Source organism: Podarcis melisellensis (genome assembly GCF_964234715.1).
Source record: "Podarcis melisellensis genome assembly, chromosome: 8".
NCBI lineage: Eukaryota > Metazoa > Chordata > Lepidosauria > Squamata > Lacertidae > Podarcis > Podarcis melisellensis.
The window spans coordinates 41572759-41595467 of record NC_138540.1 but is presented as its reverse complement, the minus strand read 5'-3'; the positions used below and the strand labels follow the sequence as shown (position 1 = coordinate 41595467).

Sequence of the window (22709 nt, the reverse complement as noted above, 5' to 3'; positions counted from 1 at the left end):
GCATAAACAGGACCACAATCCAAAGTTTACCGCTACATAAAATTCAAATTTTAATGAACATAAGCAAATTCTGTGTTTCAAGTGTCACGTCAGAGAGGCAATGGGGATCTCTTTTGTATCCTTGGAACAAAGAAACATCACTTTAAAATAGTGTACAAAGATGCATACACTTTGCATATATGCAAATTTAGTAATAATTGCTATAATTTAAATAGAAATACAACATACATCACTCCAATGGGCACAACTACAACCAGGTGATCTGTGTGCCTGCTCATTCCTCTGCCAGGTGCTAACTGTGGATGGACAGCTTCAAGGTGCCTGGCCACATATTTATATTTAAATGAGACTTGGACCAGAAAGTCCTTCAAACCCAGCTGCCCTTCAAATACTGTAGATGACTGTGCACAGGTCACATGGTCAGCACTTACAAGTCTATAGTATAGCTGTGCCAACCAAACTGTAAAAGATGGCAAGTAAATTCTAATATTAGGCACAGGTCCGATGACGTGGGGAGGGGGGCAGCAAAACAATATATGATGAGACAACGATGGGGGTGCTGAGTGTTTATTATGCTTATTATGGTGCGTTTGTTTTCTCTGCAAACCAAATTCTGCATGTTGAGAACCTCCGAATTGTGATCCTGATCCTCTTGGCTCAACACATGAAGACGTCATAGACAATGTTGCCAAAAAACGTCATCACAGGACACCAATGACATCAGATCGGACTCCTCCACCCTAACATCCAATGACGACGTCCGGGCTCTGCAGCTACGTCAGGCGCGCGAGAGCTGCCCTCCTTCCCCGACACCTTCGCCGTCCCACGCATGCCCCGGAACTCGCGTGGCCGCTCCTCGTTTGCACGGGGGACGTCGTTGGCGGACGGACCGGCAGGTCGAAGCAGGAACGCTGTCCGTCCGTCTTGATTTGCGGGTGAGAACAAAAGCGGGGGTGGAAGCGGAGGCTGACCCGGAGAAGGGAAGGGGCTTCCGTCTTCTTCTCTGCTGGGGAGTGGAAATAATGACCGGCGGCGGGGTGAGAGGAAGGTGTCACTGCTCTTTCCTTCCCCTCTCTGGTCCCTGAAAGTGAAGCGGGGACCTTTCACCTCCACCTCCACCCGCCCCTTCCCCAGCCCAGGCGATGCACCTCCTGTCTCTTCAGGTGCATTAGTTAGTTGACAACCTGGGCTCCTTCGGGAATATAAATGGAATAAATAAATATTACCCTCTCTACACATAGGGCGTAGGGGCGGGGAGGTATTAGGATTTTCCTTTCCGTCACCCTCCATCTTCCAGCACCCTCACTGCTCTTGCCTGACCACATTTTGCAGCTAAAGTCCCCCTCCCTCCACCATATTTCTCTCTCCGTTCCAGGAAAAGCTTCATTTGCTAAAACTTTGCAGTTAAATTGCACAGGAGCAGGGCTTATTTATTTTCTAAACCACATTTTCCTCCAAGGAAATGCATGCCCCCCCCCCAAAAAAATCCTCACAACAACCCTATGAAGCAGGCTAGGTTTAGAGACTGGCTTGAGGTCACTCAAAATGAGCTTCATGGCCAAGCTGGGATTTGGACCCTGTTCTCCCAGGTCCTTTGCCAACCCTCTTAAGTGCTACACCACACTTGGTTGTGGTAGAGGGAAGTGGCAACCCACAGCCTATCCCTCTGTGTAGGAACTATTTATTTGTCTCTGTGGGGGATATCTATTCTGATGGCAGTGCTATATTTTGTGCTGTGCTTTTGTTTCTATGAAAATGGTAGACCAACAGTAGGGGTACCCCCACTTTCTTGCCTGTTGACCCTCCTTGGGGGTCACATTAGTTTTTTACAGCATCATGATCACTGTTTACAATGCAGGTCTTGCCAGTTGCTTTTAAAATAGGATGTACATTTAAAGCACAGCTTGGGTAAACTGGAAGAGGAAACTGAATTCCCTTCTCCTGAAGCTTTTGAGACTCCGGTACCGCAAGAAGTAGTGACAACCTAACAGGAATGGCTTTAAAAGAAAGCAAGGCAAATATCATCACAGGGATTGTCCTGATGTGATTAGTTTGGGAAATTGATAGAGAATAGGGCTATCAATGACTACTAGCTATGATAGCTATGTTCTATCTCTGGTGTCGAAAACAATAATGCCTCAGAATACCAGAGGGTCATATTTCCCTCAAGTCCTGCTTGCCCCAGAAACAACTGGACATCGTGAGAGCAAGATGCTGAACTAGATGAGCCTTTGGGAGAGATAAAGTTGCGACCACACTTGGAATGCAGTTCTGGTCTGAAAAGAAGTATCATAGAGCTGGAAAAGATGCAGAAAAGGGCAACCAATAGCTTGAACAACTTGTGTTTAAGAAAAGGTTACAAATTTTTGGGTTTTTTAATAGTTTAGACAGAAGGTGAATATAGGGGCACATGACAGAGGTATGTACAATTATGCATGAAGTGGACACAGAGAAGGCTATGTCCCTTCTCATATTACTAGAACCCAAAGGGGTCATCCAGTGAAGCTGAATGTTGGGAGATTTGGGACAGACAAAAAGAAAGATTTTGTTGCACAGGCAAATTATGGAATTTGCTGCACATTCATGGAAGATAAGGCTGTTAATGGCTACTAACCACGATGACTGTGTATTGTCCCGTATGAGAGGCGGTATGCCTCTGAGTACCAGTTGCTCAGGAATATGACGGGAGAATGCAGTTGTGCTCATTTTCTGCTTGTGGTCTTCCCATTAGGGCCTTTTATTCACCACTGTGAGAACTAGATGGGTCTACATCTGATCTAGCAGGGCTGTTCTATTCTTATTAAAAGGGTGGGAAATTAGCATAATTTCACAACTTTGGTTGTGAGAACAGAAGGTTAATATGTATAAAAGGGTATCTAATATGTGCCAGATTTCCTGAATTTGTGCTGTTTGTGTATATACACAGAAAATCCTTTGATAATTCCATTCCAGTGTAGCAACTCGCACCACAGTATTTTCTGCTGAGAATATGTGCCCTATTATGGATTGGTTCCATGCATGTGGAAGATATATAAGATATACACATTCCCAATTAGCACCCTTGTTAACAGCTCTCTCACACACCTTCAGCAGCAAGAATTTGTCTTGGGGAGGGGGCTTTAAAGTTATAAAGAAGGTGATTTGGTTTTTGCTAACGAACCTCATTGTTAGGTACACACACACCTTCTTAAAGTTGTGCTGCTAGGCTAGGAAGGAATGTGTGAAATGGGAAGAGGGTAAGCTGCTGTCATCGGATGTGTTTTTCCTTCTCCACTGGTGCGTGACACATTTGGTTAAAAGCCCTTCCCACGCAAAATCAGCAGCTTCTTTCAGAGTGGTTTAAAAAGTGGAGAATGTTGAAGCCAAAAAGTTTATGGCTTTTAGCTTAGAGGAAATTAAGGCGGGTGGAGAGAATTAAGCTTGTTGTCAGCAGTTGTGCACATCAATGCATACAACTTGGCCAAGCTGGGCTTCATATTAAAACCACACCTTGTTCATTAATGCATTGAATCTTGGAAAGTTTTTCCCTTTGAGCTTTTAAATCTAATTGTGAGGTGGCTATAAACAGTCCTATAAATTGCTTCAGTTCCTGTGAGCAGCCCCCCAACATGCCATCTTACACTCGGTTCCTGCTTAAACTTTCAGCTTTATTACATCCTCTGGCTTAGTGTTCCTTAAGTGAATCGCCTGGATGCATGAAAACACCTCACATTTTTGCTGTTTCATGCCAACATTTTCCGCTGGGTTACATCACTACAACAGTACTGCTGAGCCCTAATTACCTCCTACCCCAGGGTTTCCCATTCTTAATGTTCAAGATGAAACACATCTCTAGATCCGGCAAGGTCACTTCTCTTGTTGGACCAATGTCTGTTAAACTGAAAACACAGTATACTTCATGGCCCATCTTGTATCCTGAAGGGCCAAGTCAGCTTTGAGAACAGAGCACTGGGGTGCATGATATTTTCCTGGCAGCACTTCTGTGATGAGAAATTATTATTCAGTCCTGCAGAATGCTGCATGTTTTTTCTTTACGATAAAGATGCCATTGGCAGTCTTTAATCTGAAAGGAAACATGTCTTGCAGGGTGATACCATTGCCCTTCTTGTGTGTAAAATGTAAGAAGAGCCTGCTGGATCAGGCCAGGGGCCCATCTATTCCAGCACCCTGCTTTCACAGTGTCCAACTGGATATCCAATGGAAGCCCACAGGCAGGACTGAAGCGCAGTAGCTTTCTCCCTTCCTATGGGCTTTGAGCTGATCTTTTGGTCACGCTCTGCATATTGACTGAGTTTTTTTGTTTCTTTCTCCAGCACCACAGCTAGCCAGGAGGCACCAGAGAAATGTTAGGCTCCTTGATAATTTCAAATAGGAGCTATCTGGCCAAATGTCTAATTCGTGTCTTATGCCTTCGAGGCTGGAACTCCTCTGGCCTAAGAGCTGCTCACTGCATCTTTAAAGGCCTGCATACTAGCAGGACACCTTGTCATGGAAAGGTTGCTCCTGTCTTCACCAGAGCACTGGCCTTTGGAGATAAAATTGCCATTGTTGACCAACATGGAGAGCACTCCTACAAAGATCTGTACGCCCGAAGCCTCCATCTATCCCAGATGATCTGCAGGACTCTCGGGAACTCAGACGGAGACTTGAAGGGTGAACGGATTTCATTTTTGTGCCCCAATGATGCTTCCTATGTAACTGCACAGTGGGCTTCATGGATGAGTGGAGGCACAGCTGTTCCTCTTTACAGAAAACACCCTGTGTCGGAACTGGAGTATTTCATCAAGGACTCTCAAAGTGCTCTCCTTGTTGTAGAGGAAGAGTATGTGGAGAAGATCACCCCTAGTGCTGGGAAACTTGGGGTTCCTGTGCTTTCGCTTCCCAAATCTGGGAAATGTGGTTCAAAAGTGGATGCATCCCTTTTCGAAGCCAGTTGCCCCATTTCAGAGTGGAAGGGCAGGGGTGCCATGATCATTTACACAAGTGGCACAACTGGGAGACCCAAAGGTGTCCTCAGCACCCACCAGAATGTCCAAGCTGTGGTGAGTTTATTCTTCACCTACTCAATAGCAGCTCACTTGGGAACCTGTTTTGTTGTGGATGGGCTCAACTTTAGTAGTAGTAGGAAAACATTAGTAGTAGTAGTAGTAGTAGGAAAAGAGAGGGGTGCCTTTGAGTCTGTGTGGGGTGATGTTTGTTTGTTTATTTATTTGTTTCATACAATTTATATACTGTTTGATTGTAAAAAAACAACAACAAAAAACCTCTGTTAATCACAGCCATCATCCCTGTGTTTAGGATCAGGAGCAGAGCTCTAGGACAGGTTTAAACACCATCACTCTAATTTTAAGACACTTCCCAGCACTCTGCTGTATTTCTTCCCCTGCAGAGCAGAGGTGACAGTTCCAGCTTGGAGCAGTTTCTTCTCTTACCCATTTGCATTGCTACAAGATGACTACAAAGGCATCTTGAAAAGTCTGTTTACTCTTTAGCTGTGTATCCCCAAGGCAGAAAAAATCCATTAGCTCCCTGAGCAAAAAAAAAAAAAAGTTAGAAGTTTGGAGTCTTGCTGACTGCCATGGCAGCACAAGGTCTCTGCCTGCAGTGGAAAAAAGGTACCTTTAGGGAGGCAGAAACACACAGACCTTGTGGCTTGAACAAATCAAAGAGCTTGGAGCTCTTTTTTCCATACATGCTCCACAGTCTGTGGGTTTCTGTTGTTTACAGATCATGGTTAAGAAACACATTTCTTTTCTTTCTCTGCAGTAATAATAATAACAAAAACAATAGCAACTAAATTCTAACAGGTTTTTTTTTAAAAAAATCACCAATCACATGCCTGCTTTTTCTGTGGCTCATGGTAAAATGGGCTGTTGGCCCTCCTGACAAGGACCTGAACAAAGACCTGCTGTAGAACAGGGCTCAAAGCAGACACACCGGCTGCAGTTTAAATCCTGCCAATTTTTAGTCTAAAGCTCTGTTCAGAGGGGATGGCAAAGAGGTAGCAGGTTGATGCAGAAGGAGATGCTGTAGATGCCCACCAAACGTGTCAGGCTGGATAAACTGTATTTCTAACACACCTTAAAGGTTTCCTCTTTTTTTTTATGTCTCCCACTGACAGTAGTTTAAGCTCTGGGGCCCTCACTTTTGAAACAAATGGTGTGCATGCTTGTTTGTAGCCTCTACTCCTAATGCTGCTTGTTTGTTTGTTTAAATATCCTTGCAGATAACTGGGCTGGTTAACAAATGGGAGTGGACAAAGGATGACATTATTCTCCATGTTCTGCCTTTGCATCATGTCCACGGGGTGGTCAACAAGCTGCTATGTCCCCTCTGGGTTGGCGCAACATGCATCATGCTTCCTGAGTTCAGCGCAAAGGCAGTAAGTTTGCCAGGGTTGCTGGGCGGGGGGCTGCCACTTGTCTGCTAACCTTTCAGATGAAGTGCGGCAGGAGACTGCATATTAGAGTGAGGTTGGGGTGGGTGGGGGGAGGCTCGCTGTAAATAGGCTCTCACAGCAGGTAACAATCTCTTCCAGATGAGCAAAACGGGAAGCCTTTGTAAATTAAAATAAACAAGAATGGGATCTTTTCTTTTAGACTGGAAGTGGGCAATGAATGATAAATATAAGAATTTTGTGGGAGGCTAAAGAAAGTCTTAGTGGTCCAGTATCTTTTGTGTCATGACCTCAAAGGTGCACAGATTGTGGTTCATTGGCCCAAATGTGTTTTGAGTCCATTGTCTCTCTTCATTGGAGTAACTACAGTAATTTGACTTTTCCAACAAATGACCAAAAACATCTTCCCATCACATACCCATCACCTGAGCACCTTTTGAGGTTTCCTTTCTGCATCCCTTCATTTGCTGCCCTCGCATCTTTCCTTTTCTGGTAGTTTTTGTGGTCTTCCTTCAGAATGATGTTGTTACTTCATGCTCTGATCGGCTTGGGCCATGTGTCATGTGGTGAATCCTAAAGGCTTCAGAGTTCTTGTTGCCCTAGGTAAGATTGGCTGGTTGTCTCTGGTAATTTGTGCTTTCGACTCTGAGGTATTCTGCAAATGTTGATTCATTCATCCATGCTAAGACTAAGCAGTAGATCTTTTTCTTTGCTCCTGATAGCTTAGCCTTACCTCACATATACCAGCCCAATTATTACATTTGACTGGAATGGCACAGCTAAGGGTAGCCCATGATATATGCCTGGTTTCTTTAAGATACAGAGGATATGTAGTGCATCTGTGCCTCAGTTGTGGATCTTCTTGCCTGCTACTATCAAGCAAGCACCAGCAGTGCTTAGTTTTCAACACCTGCCCAAGACCGTTCTGTTTACACAACCCTTTTCTGATGTGCAGCTCTGGCATCAGTTTTTGTATATCACTGTCCAGATGTTGATAAAGTTTTTTTTAAAAAATGATGCTTTACGGATGTGTTACATTCACTGCCAACATGCTTTTTCCCACTGTGTGGTATACAAGCCAATAAATAAATAAGCAAATAGAGGAGAGGTTTAGCAAAATGGAGACGCCCTTGGAATTTCAAAAGAATAAAGGGCTGCAAAGTCAAACTGCCCTTGCCAGCTCAGGAGCAAGGAAGTTCAGCTAGCATCACTTCTGTGCCTGTGTTTTGCTTCCCTCTGGCTGGAAGTGCAGATATTGCAGCAATTCCTCAAAGGGTAGTTGTTCTTTTAATGGTATGGTATAGTTTGTTTATCTACTGCTTTGGCACCCAAAGGCTCCCCAAAGCTATGAACAGCATTAATAAACATTATGAAAGAAATATACACTAGAAACGTATATATCTCAGAGAGAGTGAGAAAGAAACAAGTCTGGCTGATGGCATGGCCTTCCCCATGCTTTTGACAATTTTCCAGGGAAGAAGTGAGTCCCACCATGTGCTCTTTCTAGCCAGTTCAGTGCCTTGTGGCGATGTGGGGGGGGCATTAACAGGAAGGACACCCTGTACTGGTTGGCCTCTCTCGCACCCAGAGGCAGGTGTCCCTTTGTCACCCATTGCTGTGATGATGGAAACTCTGTGCCAGATGTTGAGATCATGGCTCCGCAAGAGGAGACAGCTTTGATGTGCACTCTCCATCCCTGGAGACAGCGCCACAGTGGAGCAGATGAAAAGCACGGCAGCAGCCCCTTCATCAGCGCTTGTGATGTGAGATGGTACTGAAGGAGATGAAGAGGCCTGAGCATTTGGCGACGGCATTTACTCCGAGGAGCCAAACCCGCTTGGATTATTTAGGAGGGAAAAGGGGTTGTTTTCTTAAAACGATCTGTCTGTCAGGTACGAATCCAGGTGCTTCTAGGAACAGTGAAAATTTCAATGCAAAACAGTTTTAGCAAATGCTGCCTGCCTGCAGTATATTGCACAGACACTTGTTCTAGAACAGGTATGTGTGGGCAGGGGTCCAAGGAGAACATCGGGTGCCATTCAACCATAGGCCTGCGCAGAATAGACCCATTGAAGTTAATGGACATGACTAACTTAGGTTCATTCCCTTACACACTTGAGTTTTTCTGCATCTCCTTCCCAACATCTGCACGTTGCAGCCTGTGTTCTGGTGGGTGGGGAGAGGGAGTCCAAACTGATGTGTGCTGACTGGAGAGCTCAGTGGAGTCTGACAAGCAAGGGCAAGAGAGGGCACCAACTCGAGATGGTTAAGCGATGCCCTCACTTGCCCTGCCTTGGCCCAAGAATGGCTGGCCAGGGACCAGCTGCCTGGCCTGTTCTCTTCCACAAGCTCTCTAGTGCAGTAAAGGCCTTGGGAGGACTTATTTTTGTGCCTTTTTATTTTTGTTTACTTTCCCCCCTGTTTCTCTATCCTTTTTGTGAGCGCCTCCCGAGGGAGCAGGAAAGTGGTTTGATTGACATGACAAAGGAGGTGCAGGAGGGTAAATCGGGCTTTCTTGTGGAGTTTAACACAAGCCGACTTTGAGTTCCAGTCTATTTTCACCAGCTGTTTACAAAGTGCCCTTTTGCTACCGAAATCGGCTCTTGGGAAAGCAGCACAGTTTCAGCGGCGGATTTCGCAGAAGGAGCCTGAGCTTTTCCTTCCGCCTTTTGTATTTCTGTTTCTTTGCACCTCGAGAGAGCAGTCAATTACAGGGTGATATAAAGAAACCCGAATGGCAGCTCAAACACTCGACACGCCGATCAAAACAAAGCCGGGAACCTTTCCTCCAAAGCTACTGCTGCCTCCAGAATCAGCTTTGAGTAATACTGGCAAGGGTTCAGGAGAAACCGCAGCAGTGTGCCCAACCTTTCTAATCACTAACACTTCATTATGCGCAATAAATACTTTATTATTACAGTGTTTATTAGATTACTTAATTCACGACGTGCCTTTACAGTTACACGTACATGTGACAGCCTGGTTCGGTTGGTCTTTGTGACAATAGGCTCCTCGCAGGGTCAGCGCAGTGGTGCCCTTAGGTCACGAGTCATTGTAGCATCTTTCCCTGTGGCCCGTCTGTGCATCCAAGGGAAACAGCAAGAACACCCCAAGAGACGCTTGTAGTGGCTGCTTTCCTCTTCTTTCAGAGAATTTGGCATTAGTGTTTGGTGGGTTCCCAGTGGAATTATGCCCTTGTGAGCAGAATATCAGAAATGCTCAAAATCTCCTCCGGCTGGGGTGCTGCACATCTCTTCTAAGCAAAAGTTTATTTGAAGTCAAATAGAAGCAGCAACAGCGACAAACTGCAAGGCCAGAAGGGACCCTGGAAAGCAGGATATCTTGTATATGGGGAACCTTCACAATATGATCATTCAGGCTCCTCTTGAAAGCTTCCAAGGAAGTACATCGGAACATAAGAAGAGGCTGCTGGAGCCTTTCAAATTCAGCATCCTCTTCTCGCAGTGGCCAGCCAGATGCCTATGGGAAGCCAGCAAGCAGGACCTGAGCACAACAGCGATCTCTGCACCTGGTATCCAGAGGTTTACTTCCTCCAACAGAATAAATCTGGTGCTAATGCATTATTATTGTGTCAATAATATGTTGCAGAATACACCTGTGGTAAAACACCAGACTGGAGGGGTCCTCCTCCTGGGATTGGACCCTCCGGGTGTGAACACTGCCGGCTGGTTGGTTGGGGTTTGCCTCTTCCTTTCTGCACTTGTTCTAACAGCTTCCTTTGGGTGCTCCAGTTCCTGTTCCTGAATCTCACCTCCCGAGTCCCTTATTCCTGGCCTTTCAGGAACCTTGGTACAATGGTGGGATATGCCTGTGGGATAGGCAGCAATCCCTACCATCCTTCACGTGCTCTCCCCACCCCCAGGGACTGCCCTACAGTCACTACAGGGAACCAGGTGTGCAAATTACTTAGCTCCTGCCTGTCCTCTATGGCTGAGGAAGGACCAGTTTGGGTTTCGAATGCACCAGCTGTATGGACTGGATAATGGGTAAATGGAATTCCAGGGCATATTTCATGGCATATGTCTGGGGCAAAAACCCTGGCTCTAGGAAACAGGTCTCTTTTATTAAGGAGGGGGTTTCCCAATCCTATATTTCCTGGAGAAAGTTGTTGGTGGTTTCATCCCTTCACTTTCTTTAAATCTCATTCTCTACCCTCCACCCCCCTACCCCATCTGAAAGGGGACACGGGCAGGAGCATAGAAGGGGCACATCAGCATTGAACAGTTTATACTGGATCCTTTTTCACAATCCTCAGCTTGGGGAATGGGTGAAAGAAAAAGTTATATCTTCTTTTCCTTCTTGCCAGATCTGCCATTTGTCCTCAGCATCTGTTGCAGAGTAATGCCTTTTGAAGTGTGAGGGGGGAGAAGGGAGAGGCAGGAGGGAGGGAGATGATGAGAAGAAGAAGAAGAAGAAAGGAAACTGGAGCCTGTCATATTTTGTTAGATTCCTGGGTCCTGGGGAAAGTGTTTGCTCCTTTCAGCATGCCCGCAGCGTAGCGAGGGTTTAAAAGCTGTAGCCTGGGATGCTCAGGGAACAGCAGAGCCTGCAGATGAATAAGTGATTAAAACAGAATCATGCAGAGCACACAAACAGTTGGAGGGTATCACAAACAGCAAGAGCTCAGGCCGCTTTTGGAAGAAGGAGGTTTTTCCTTCCCCCTCTGTGCTGAAAACCTCTTGCCTTAGCCGAGGAGTCAGTGGAGACTCAATGGGCAGGGGTGGTGAAAGAATTGCTAGGTTGCACCAGATCCTTGGTCCACCTATCTCAGCATTCTGCCTTCACAACAGCAGCCAAGTAGATTCCTGCAGGAAGCTCCCAAGCTAGCCATTGCAGGGTGGTATCCCTGCCCTGTCATTTGTACCTGGTATACAGTAGCAGCATGTCGGGATTTGATCAACCAGGTGGGGGGAGTATGAACAGAAGTTGGCAGTGACTGAGCAGACAGGTGCAGTCTTGTCATCTAGAACTTAGCAATGCCTTTGTGGATGGGAGCAGAGCCACCCACCCCAATGGAGCAATCTCATATTCCCACAAGGCAAGAGAGTATCGCGAGTGAGCATGCCATGCCTCATCTTTAAAAGCTTAGTGGGAGGGATGGGGAAACTTGTTGGGATATCTTTGTTGCCCCCATCCGTTTCGGAACTCCTTTTCCTGCTCCTGAAATCCTGAATCGTGACTCCTGGAACCTGTATCTGCTGCTGAACTTGTACCATTACCTTCCTGAATAAAGATCTCTTACTTAGATACGGGTGGCGCTGTGGTCTAAACCACTGAGCCTAGGGCTTGCCGATTGGAAGGTCAGCAGTTTGAATCCTTGCAATGGGGTGAGCTCCTGTTGTTCGGTCCCAGCTCCTGCCCACCTAGCAGTTCGAAAGTGCGTCAAATGCAAGTAGATAAATAGGTACTGCTCCAGCGGGAAGGTAAACGGTGTTTCCGTGCGCTGTTTTGGTTCACCAGAAGTGGCTTAGTCATGCTGGCCACATGACTTGGAAGCTGTCTGCGGACAAATGCCGGCTCCCTCGGCCTATAGAGCGAGATGAGCTTGCAACCCCATAGTCGTCCGTGACTGGAGCTAACAGTCAGGGGTACCTTTACCTTTACTTACAAGTAAGAGCCTCTGTCTGCGTGTGTTAGGCGGGAGCCAGGGCACTTGCCTCTGAGCCCAGCAGCTGTGTGTTTAGCTGTTATGACAAGAGAGAGATGGGGAACATCTGGCCCTCCAGATAACACTGGACTACAACTCCCATCAGCCCCAGCCAGCATAGCCAATCGTCAGTGATTATGGGAGTTACAGAAGAAAAACATCCACAGGTCCCCCATATCTGAAGTAAAGTGAACTTTGCTCTCCATGTATTCACTAAAACCAGAGATTGGGAACCTGCAACCCTCCAGATGTTGGACTCCAACTACAATGCTCTCTGGCCATTTGCTGTGTTGTCTTGGGTAGGTATATGAAAGTCCAACAATGCCTAGAGGGCAACAGGTTTCCCCACCCCTTATCTGAACCCTTTTAAAACCATTTGGGGTTAACTGCTGTCCTAACGCCATGTTGCAGTGAGTTCCATAAGTTAACTATACATTGGGGTTAGAAGGGCCAAATGCCAAATCCAACTTTAAGGCTGGATTCTTGAGGCATCTCTCCCCACCAAAATCCATTAGCAGAGAATGGCAATAAAGTGTTTGTATAACAGTGGGACGCGGGTGGTGCTGTGGGTAAAACCTCAGCGCCTAGGACTTGCCGATCGTATGGTCGGCCGTTCAAATCCCCACGGCGGGGTGCGTTCCCGTCGTTCGGTCCCAGCGCCTGCCAACCTAGCAGTTCGAAAGCACCCCCGGGTGCAAGTAGATAAATAGGGACCGCTTAGCAGCGGGAAGGTAAACGGCGTTCCGTGTGCTGCACTGGCTCGCCAGATGCAGCTTGTCACGCTGGCCACGTGACCCGGAAGTGTCTGCGGACAGCGCTGGCTCCCGGCCTATAGAGTGAGATGAGCGCACAACCCTAGAGTCTGGCAAGACTGGCCCGTACGGGCAGGGGTACCTTTACCTGTGATAAAGTGGGATAAAGACAGCATTAGGTGACTCAAGGGTAGGGATGGGCAAATATGTCAGTTTTAGTTACTTGTTTCTAAATTTTAAGTTCAGTTCTTCACATTTCTACATTGGTCATGAAATTCAGTTTTGGGCAAAAAAATTTTTTCCATCTGAACACGTTACATGCAATTTTTCCCAATTTACACATTTTTGCAAAGCAGTTTCCCCTACTGAATCTGTGTGTGTTATTTTCACCAATATATGCATTTCTACAGAAACTTTAATCTGCTGTGTGCACTTTTATACGCATTACTTGGGTGGAGAGCTCCATTGCAGAATTTGGAAAAGTGCAAATTTCAAAGGATAAAATGTGAAATTTTAGAAGCGAACTGAATCAGATTTCTCCCCCCATCCTTGCTCAAGGGAACCAAGTTCAAAAAGCAAGTCTCTGCACAAGTTTTTTATCCCACGAAGCAGAACACCACCAAGTAGCACTATTCAGTTGGACATATTTTGTCACGAAGATGCTCAGCTATCTGGATCAGACTGAAAGCTTTAGAGAAGCTGGGGGTGAGTTGGGATATGGAGAGAAGCCTGGCAGCATTTTATTTCTTTCTTTGCAGGCGATGTAACTAGCACCCTGTCAGTCAAGACGGAAACACAAAGCTGCCTTGGAGATCAAAAGAAAAGTAAAGGGATGATTTAACATGCATTAGAAGATTGTTACTTGTGAAAAGGCCCCTTTTCCCTTTTCTGGGTAACAACATGAATTGATACGCCAATTTGCATTTGGTTCACCAAAGAGGCCCTTGTGGATTGCATATAGATACAGTTATCTGCTTAGGGCAGGGAGGTTGGGGTTCCATCTTTGGTTTTTGTTTTTATTTAATTGGAAATCTGATTTGAGAATTAGAAACACTCCAAAGGGAAAGCTTGGGGGGGGGCTGTTTAGATGAGAGAGCATGAGAAAAGAGATTGAATGGAAACCATGATATATTTCTCCGGAATTTCTGTATTAACTTGTGCTATTGTGCACCTTTGTGTGTTTGTATCAGGGATCAAATCCTTTTTAAAAAATATTTATATTTTATTAAGGTGATTTCAGTTAAAAGAAATAAAGTGATACAGAAAAAAAGAAGGGAAAGTTAGAAGGAAGGAAAACAACAAAAACGATTTGTATAAAAGTGAAAATATGCACACACAAAAAGCAATATACGATATTCCCATAAATTCATGTATAAATTGGTATAGTGTTATTGTCTTAGTGCTTATGTAAATGTTAATAGCCTACTACATTTAGTATAAACTCATTCCAAATGTTATAGTATTTATCTATACAGAGTCTGCGCCTGTAATCAGTCCGTTCATAAATTGCCAGTGATGTCATATCATCAATCCATTGACTGAAAGGTATCATATCTTTATTTTTCCAATTCCTCAATTTCAATCTCTTGGCCACCATTAGGGCACGGGAAATCTATTTCTGTTTTCCTGTTGATAATTTCCATACTGCAGGGATATAGTTCAATAAAATATTCTCTGATGAAAGGTTTAACTTTTTCTGCACAGTCATAGTTACACAGTCCAGCACTTTCTCCCAAAACTTGTTAAGTAAAGAACACTGTACAAGTATGTGTTTCAGAGAGGCATTGTCTAAGCCACATCTCCAACACTGAGCTTTCTTAGCTAACCCTTTTTTATACAACCGTAAAGGAGTCCAATAAACTCTGAATATTATTTTCTGTTGTATTAGTCTTAATTTTAAATCTAATGACACCTTAGGTATTGAAGCTAATACATTTTCCCACTGTCTGGATAATAATGAAAGTTCCAACTCTTTATTCCAATCATCTCTTGCAGTCTGCATATTGAACTTGTGTATTGTTAATAGATATCTATAGAAAGTAATTTGCTGGCTTTTTATTTTTGAATTGAGTTGTCCAATTGCTCCAATATCTCAGGTATCTCAGAAGCTGAAAGAGCTGGCAGCCCAAACACACTTGTAGATGTTGTAATTGAAGATTTTGCCATTGGGCTGCATCTGATAGATGAAATTTTTGTCTTAAAGTAGCAAAAGCATAAAATTCATCTTCCCCATCTATCAGTTGGTCCAATGTTGATACAACTGCGAGCCAGTGTGGTGTAGTGGTTAAGAGCGGTAGTCTCGTTATCTGGGGAACCGGGTTCGCGTCTCCGCTCCTCCACAAGCAGCTGCTGGGTGACCTTGGGCCAGTCACACTTATTTGAAGTCTCTCAGCCCCACTCACCTCACAGAGTGTTTGTTGTGGGGAGGAAGGGAAAGGAGAATGTTAGCCACTTTGAGACTCCTTAAAGGGAGTGAAAGGCGGGATATCATATCCAAACTCTTCTTCTTCTCTTCTTCCATCAATTTTTTTCATATCACAATCTTTTTTGTAATTCTTAGTATGGGGTTTCCCCACAAAGTAAGTTTAGCATGTGAAAATGGATCAAATTTGTTTTTATTAATCAATATATTCCATTTTTCTAAGTGATTTAATTGTTTCCAGAGTCACCTGGGATTTCATATATTTTGATCCTCATATTGTTCAACCAACCAAAGGTGCTATGTACATATATTCTAGGGTTGCCCACATTGGAAAATTAGGGCCAACAGTGGGATTCCAATATAGCTTCCGGCAGCCAATCAGAAGCCGTGCTTTGGTTTTTGACCTTTTGGAAGTCAAACAGACTGCTGGAACAGGTTCAACTTCCAGAACCCCTGTGGTTCTCAGAAGGGGTGGCGAGCCTCGTGGACCTGCAGCTAGTTTCTTCACGGCCACTTCCTTCCAGGCATCGTAAGGAAGGTCTCCCTCGACAGATGCCTCTGAATGCCAATTGCTGGGAGCCACAAGTGGGAAGAGAGCTGTAGCGCTCGGGTCCCGCTTTCAGACTTACCGTAAGCATATGGTTGGCCCCTGTGAGAACAGGGTGATGGACTAGATGGGCCATTGACCTGACCCAGAAGACTCTTCTTTTGTTCAGAGCACCCTCTAGATATGAGAGTCATCTTTCTTGGATGTACTAGAAGGCATTTCTGAGATATGGGATGACAGAGGTTGGGATGGCGCTTTCAAACCCCCTCCGTGGCCCTCGTATCCCAGGTAAGAATCTAGCGAGGGCTGCAAGCTGCCCTACGATGGTTAAAGTGCTTTAGGTGCTGTACGTTTGGAGAAAAAGGGGGAGGTGCTTTCAGATCAGGACTGTGCTAAGGGTCTGTTTTGGCAAGTAAACCCTTGTCCCTTGTCTTGGATGTACTAGAAGGCATTTCTGTGGCTCAAAGAGCTGATGGACAGAGCTGGCATCAGAAGAAGGGAGCTTGGTTTAGGAAAGAAAGTGGCTTGATCACCTTCAGTCATATCATGCCTTCCTTCCCTGTTGCTTGCACCTCTTTGTGCCTGAGCATGCTGAGCTGGCGGGGGGGGGGAAGCACCATGGTGTCATGAATTGTTAGAGAATACATTTGTCAGCAATGGGGCAGGAGCCGGGAAGAAGGGGAGGAGGAGGAAGGTTACCATAACAGAACAGGCAAGGGCTGTCTCGTTATTTATTTATGGGGTTTCTCCCTCTTGCTTGGCAGCACTGAGGGAGATGAGCAACAGCACTGGGGGCACACTAGCCAAGGTTAAATATTCATTTCACGACTTGGTCTCCCGATGCTCTCGAGGCCGGCTGCTCAGTCAAGCCCAAAGACCCCAGAATCAGCTTAGCTAGATGTGGGAGTCTGACCCACTTTGTGCCTGTTGTGGGGCACTGCAGGTGAGCAAGATGTTTCTTTCCCCCTTTTTGGATGTGAAGTGGCTATTTGTCATTCTCTGAGTTTGATCCCAAAAGAGCTTAGGTATGGCTGATCAGGTTCTGCTCTCAGTGCAACTCACTCTGCTTCTGCCTGGTCCTTTTGAGTCCTCTTCTCAGCTTCAGGGGGATGGAAAAAGCTTTCCTAACAGGCTGATACCCCACAGTGCCAGTGCTTCGCATGTGCCCTGGCTTCCGTTGCATTTCCAGACCCAATTCAAAATGCCAATTTATTTATTTATTTATTTTTAAAAAATTAGATTCTCTTCCAACCATTAAAAAGTGAAAATCACCATAACAGAAACAATAGTAACAAACACACACACACAACTATATGCCAGTTTCAACCTTGAAAGCTCCAAATGACTTGGGGCAGGATTCCCACACATTCAACAGGGATAAAGGATACAGAGAGACCCTTGCAGGAAGCGTTGTTTAGCTTTGTTGGGTTGCCTTTACAAGTGGCTTTTCCATGTCCTTGTTCCAGGTCTGGGAGGCATTTCTGAAACCCCAAGCTCCCCGGGTGAATGTATTCATGGCAGTGCCCACCATTTATGCCAAGCTGATGGAGCATTATGACAAGCATTTCCGACAGCCTCACGTCCAGGATTTCATTCATGCTGTCTGCCGGGAAAATATCAGGTAGGTGGTCCTACCTGAGCCAAAGCCACAGCCATGTTTCCTCTCCCTCTTCCCCTGACTTGAATTTAGTTGCATAATGGTAACTTTTTATCCCTTCCTAGGTACCCACCCTATCCCAGAAATGGGCTAATTTATTCTGTATTGAGAGGCTGGTACTGGTTTGTTGCAGTTGAAAGGAAGGCTCTCTGCATGTGCTTAAGGTCACCTCCAGCCCCTCTGAATGCACAGAGGACAATCCACCTCAACACATGCTCAAAACCCAGATCTGACGCTGATGGGTTCTGCCTTGAATTAAGCATGTAGGCCTTTCCTTCAGTTTAGCAAAGGCACACTACCTTTGCTGCAGGGTGGGTGATGTCCACATCATGGGCAAGGGATCAGTTCCAACAGCAGGCAGATCACCTTGACTTCAAGTTGGAAAAAAGGGTGAAATCATGGGAGGGAGATGTGCCAATTAGCAGACTCTTTTCTTCTCATTTTTTCCAATCTTAAATTCAGTTCTCCACATCTCTTTTTCAGTTTGTGATTTTTTTTAAAAAAATGCATCATCATGAACATTCATCAGCGTTTTAGTAAGAATTTCTCATAATGTACACATTTCTATGCAATGCACATTTTTGCAGTGCTGTTTTCCCAAATAATGCTATTTTCACTAATTTATTGGGTTTTTATGGACACTTTACCCCAGTATATACACTTTTGTACACATTACATGGCTGGAGAACTGCATTGCAAAATGCGGGAAAATGCAAATGTTTCAGTTCTCGCATATTGTTTAGGAAAGGGTGTATTAGGTAGACTTGCCTTTAAATGTGAACTAATTGAAATTTTTCCATGGCCCCTGCCAGGCCCTTTCTGAGAGCTGTGGGAAAGAGTAGTCCAGAGACCCATGGAGCTGCTGTGCAGATTGCAGAATCTGATTTCCTAGATTTCAGTGGGCACTTCTTTTGGCCCCCGCTCTGAAGGTCTCCAAGGAGGTTTGCAGTTGTGCAGTGAATTATACTGCCCACCACAGATGATTTCCTTCTTTCAGAAGGAGGCTTTCAGAAGGCTGAACCAGGCACCTGGCAGGGGATACTTCAGGGACAGGATATTCTGCTTCTGGGGCGGATGTTGAGCTACATGGTCGCCTTCCAATCTGGTGACGCTGAGCCTATGATTCCGTACAGCTTGCCCTCCGAGAGACAAGAGCCAGGGATCCAGCTTATTCTCCAGGCTAACCTCCTACTATCTTGTTAAAAACCATCTGTCATGTCTCTGCTCTCAGTTTGGGTTCCAAGATGTAGATGCAAAGCCCTTTTTCTGTTCTGGCAGGTGCCCAACCCTCATCGTGCTGTCACCACTTTGCAGCAGCAAATGCCGCCCTGTTTTCTTCTCTGCTTGTGGGGCGATTGCCAGGGAACGTCTTGCTCCGGGGCAAGACTGGCCTTAGAGAGTAGCCTGTCCAGTACGTTTTGCTTTCCTGGTGGCGTCTCATGTAGGTGTTTTTTCTTGGTTACATTTTGTCCAGAGGCTGTTCCTGTGCTCACGGGGGACCAGCACTTCTTGCAACCTGTATTGCATTTGCAGGAAACCAGGTCCATTACTTAGTTATGCAGAAGTTTTGGGGGAAAGGGCCCAAAGAGGCAAACATGGATATTCTAAACTGTAGGCCGAGATTCACATTTAAAATGTTAATATCAACTGATTTCCCATCCAGATCACCGCAGATCAATTCTTCAATTAACCTGCAGCCCACCACAGATCACTCCAGATCAGTTTCTCTTACATTCATTTACCCAACTTAATTTCCCAACAGATCGTGCTCCAAATCAATTCAATTCCTTTTCAATTACCCCCATTCATTATCTCTACCAAAGTCATCTTCTATTGTTTTTTTCTCACCACCCCCAGTTAATATCCTACTCGGTTACCCACCCAGACATGTCCATTCTGTATGAATCCATCCTAAGGTGTAAGGGAGTGGTAGCATGAAGCGGAGTTTCCCTTTTGTAGGTAGTGCTGCTGAAAGCAGAATCCAGCAGGCCCCTGCACTTGGTTCTAAATAGATATTGAACGGCTGTGGCAATAATCCTGCTCTGCAGTTGTTAAACAACTTAACTCTCGCTGGCATCCCTCCTTGCAGACTGATGGTGTCAGGGTCTGCAGCCCTCCCAGTCCCTATCCTGGAGAGGTGGAAGAGCATCACTGGGCACACGCTGTTGGAGAGATATGGGATGACGGAGGTTGGGATGGCGCTTTCGAACCCACTCCATGGCCCTCGTATCCCAGGTAAGAATCTAGCGAGGGCTGCAAGCTGTCCTACGATGATTAAAGTGCTTTAGGTGCTGTACGTTTGGAGAAGAAGGGGGAGGTGCTTTCAGATCAGGACTGTACTAAGGGTCTGTTTTGGCAGGTAAACCCTCGTCCCTTTAAATCCACAAATAAGGCTGCTACTGCTGTTTAAATGTGTATATATCAGGACTGGGAAAGCCTGTGGCTCACCTGATGTTGTTGGACTCCAGCTCACATAATCCCTGACATATGAGCTGTGTTGTCTGGAGCCAACAGGAGTTGGAGCCCAACAACATTAGAGGACCATAGGTTTCCCATCCTTCCAGTAGATGAACAGGCAAGAGACTGAGACTAAGCAACTTCTCCAAGGCCACACTGTGATTCTGAGGCAGAGGTATGACCTCCCAGGTGCTCATTCAGCTCTCTCCCCATTGCATCAGAGTCTGTCTGTCTATCTATCATCTATCTATTGATCTATCATCTATTTTATTTACTTCTGGAGACCCAGTTTAGATGGTGCGGAGGCCACAAACTTATAGGATAGCCCAGCCTCTTTCCTACAACCTGGTGTCCCGCCAGCTGTCTTGGAGTACAACTCCATCAACCCCTGCCATCACAGCTGATCTGGCTGGTTCTGATGGAAGCTGTCGAAAGCACTAGTGGGCCACCAGGTTGGGGAAGGCTGGCCTGGCCTGGCCTGTTGTATTGCTTATTTCCACCTGGAGCAGAACTCTGTTGCCCCTTTAGACATAAGAACATAAGAAGAGCCCTGCTGATCTGGCTAATGACCCACAAGTGGGACCCAAGCTCAACAGCACTCCCCTCCCCAGTGGTATTCAGAAGCATACTGCCTCCACCATGGAGGCAGAGCATAGCCGTCAGGGCTAGTAGCCATTTGCAGCTTTCATGAATTTGTCAGATGGCTTTAAAAGAGGATCCAACACATTTGGTAGCCATCACTGCCTCATTTGAGAGTGCATTCCGTAGTTTAACTATGTGCTGAGCTCTTTGGTTTTCCCAGAAAGTTCAGCTTTATTGGATGTCCACATGTTCTAGTGCTATGAGAGAAGGACAAAAACTTTTCTCTATCTGCTTTCTCCATGCCATGTATAATTTTTATATGCTTCTATAAGTTTTCCTCCTGCTCTTCTGTGAGCTGAAAAACCTCAAATGCTGCAGCCCAGGTCAGCAAAACACTCATCCTCAAACACATCTTCAGCTTATGTGTGCGGATATTGCTCCCCGGAGACTCTTTCAGCCACCGTGTCGTAGCAGACCCAAAGAACAGGGTTTCTTTAGAACTGCCCAGCGGAGGTGGCGAAAGGCAGCATCCTGGGCCCTGTGATTGCAGCTTTTCAGGCTAAAGGTGTTAAGAAGCAGTGGAACGATCAAAGTGCTCCAGCGCCATGACGCTCTTCCAGCGCTGTGTTCGGTAGTAGGATGCATGCCAAGAATCTCCCTAGAGACAAAGATGAAAAAGGAGCGAGATGCTGAGGTTGACACAACACAGACAAAAGAGAATAATTAGAACAACCAAAAGCTTCAGGACTGGACAGCTGGCACTGCGGGGTATGGAGTCGTCAGGCAGCATGAGAAAACGTATTGCCAAGTCAGTTCCCAGGGAGCCTCACCATGGGGGCAAACCTGTGCAAGGCCGGACTTCTGAACTCCATACTAAAAGAACAACTCCAGCGAGTCTCTGTTTGGAAGGAGCGTGAGCAGATAGAGGAGGCGCTCAAAGAAACCTGTGGCCTGTGCCCTTGGATAACCTCTCTCAGGAACCTGGCTGGCAAATGGGTGCCCAGATGTGTACAGGGTGTCTCATTCATTCCAAAGGCAGGTACAGCTCTGCACATGCAAAGGAATGTTCCCCACAGATCTGCTTTCTCTGTTGGAATGACAGGGGAAGCTGTTGTGTGCAGGCAGATCTGCCTGTGTCTTCTGCTGCCAGGACTCATACCCCTGCTCAGTTTTTCACATGTAACATACGTGTGCAATATATTTTTCATCCCAAACATATTTTAGAGTGCTGGTGGGGGGGGGTTCCCCTCTCCTCCTGCCGCCTTTGCAATTTGCAGAGGCATTTACGCCCCAGCCTCCCTCTCCACTGCCTCCCAGTTGTCTCCTTTCCACCCTCCACCCCTAGCTCCAGGGACCATGTCCTGTCATCTGTAGAGCCCTGACGCTTCTGTTCTCAAGGTGCTGAGATCTAAAAGTATAGGAGAGGTTCTGTCTGAAAGAAGAGGAGAAGAAAGATTTGGAGATAAGCGCTTTGCTCGTACATGGTTAAAACCCTGCTTAAAATGCTTCTGTTTTCTGCAGTGTGCACACACTCTTTCTCTCTCTTCTCCTCTCTCTCTCTCTTATCCCCCCGGTGTTGTTACTGTGAAGGGAGATGAATAATTCATGGCCAGCGAATGCCTCACTGGGCCTAATCACCACTTTAATTGGAGGTTTAGATCAGAGGCGGCTAATAGCTCCTACAGCGGGGACTCCATAGATTGTTGACAGGGAGAGTGCTGAGAGCCTTATCGTTGGCCTGTTTCAATTCTCCGAGGACACCACCACACATAACAGCATCCAGGTCCCCTGATACCAAAGGACACAGACCGCAGGGCCAATTAAATTTATCAGGGAAGAACTGACAACTAACTTAAACAGGGGTGGGGGGAGAAGTGGTGGAGGGCTAATAGGGTTGCTCCCTTCTCTGACGGCTGCCTGTCTTGGGTTGCCGGGGCTGATGCTTAGCTTGGCAGGCAGCTTGCCAAAAGTCCAGGAGCTCACAAACTAAAAGGGGACAGGCGCAGACACCTCTCCCCTGGTTTATATGGTGAGATTCCGGGCAAGAATCAGAAGAGGCCAAAGCTGCTTAAAAAAACAACAACAACCAAAACATCTCTCCATCTGCATAGGATTGAATCTTTCTTTCTCTTCTTCCACTCCCACCCCCTGGCCATCTTTGCCTGGCATCACCGGGGAGCCGAATTGGACCCTCTGTTACCCATACAGACTTAATTTTTATATGTCA

General features: G+C 46.0%; 1 protein-coding gene across 6 annotated transcripts in view; it reads left to right on the top strand.

The window, feature by feature from the left end:
- The first annotated feature begins 675 nt into the window (after positions 1 to 675).
- ACSF3 (acyl-CoA synthetase family member 3) overlaps positions 676 to 22709 on the top strand; it is a 62507-nt gene continuing 40473 nt past the window's right edge. The window contains exons 1-5 of one of the 6 annotated variants that reach the window (XR_014170763.1): positions 690 to 935; positions 4314 to 5042; positions 6227 to 6382; positions 17253 to 17407; positions 19533 to 19678. Coding sequence is in view for 5 of the 6 variants with exons in the window: in XM_081920200.1 (XP_081776326.1) it covers positions 4344 to 5042; positions 6227 to 6382; positions 17253 to 17407; positions 19533 to 19678 (1156 nt within the window). In the remaining variant the exon portion in view is untranslated. The other 5 variants (XM_081920200.1, XM_081920199.1, XM_081920201.1 and 2 more) reach the window with 5 other exon arrangements.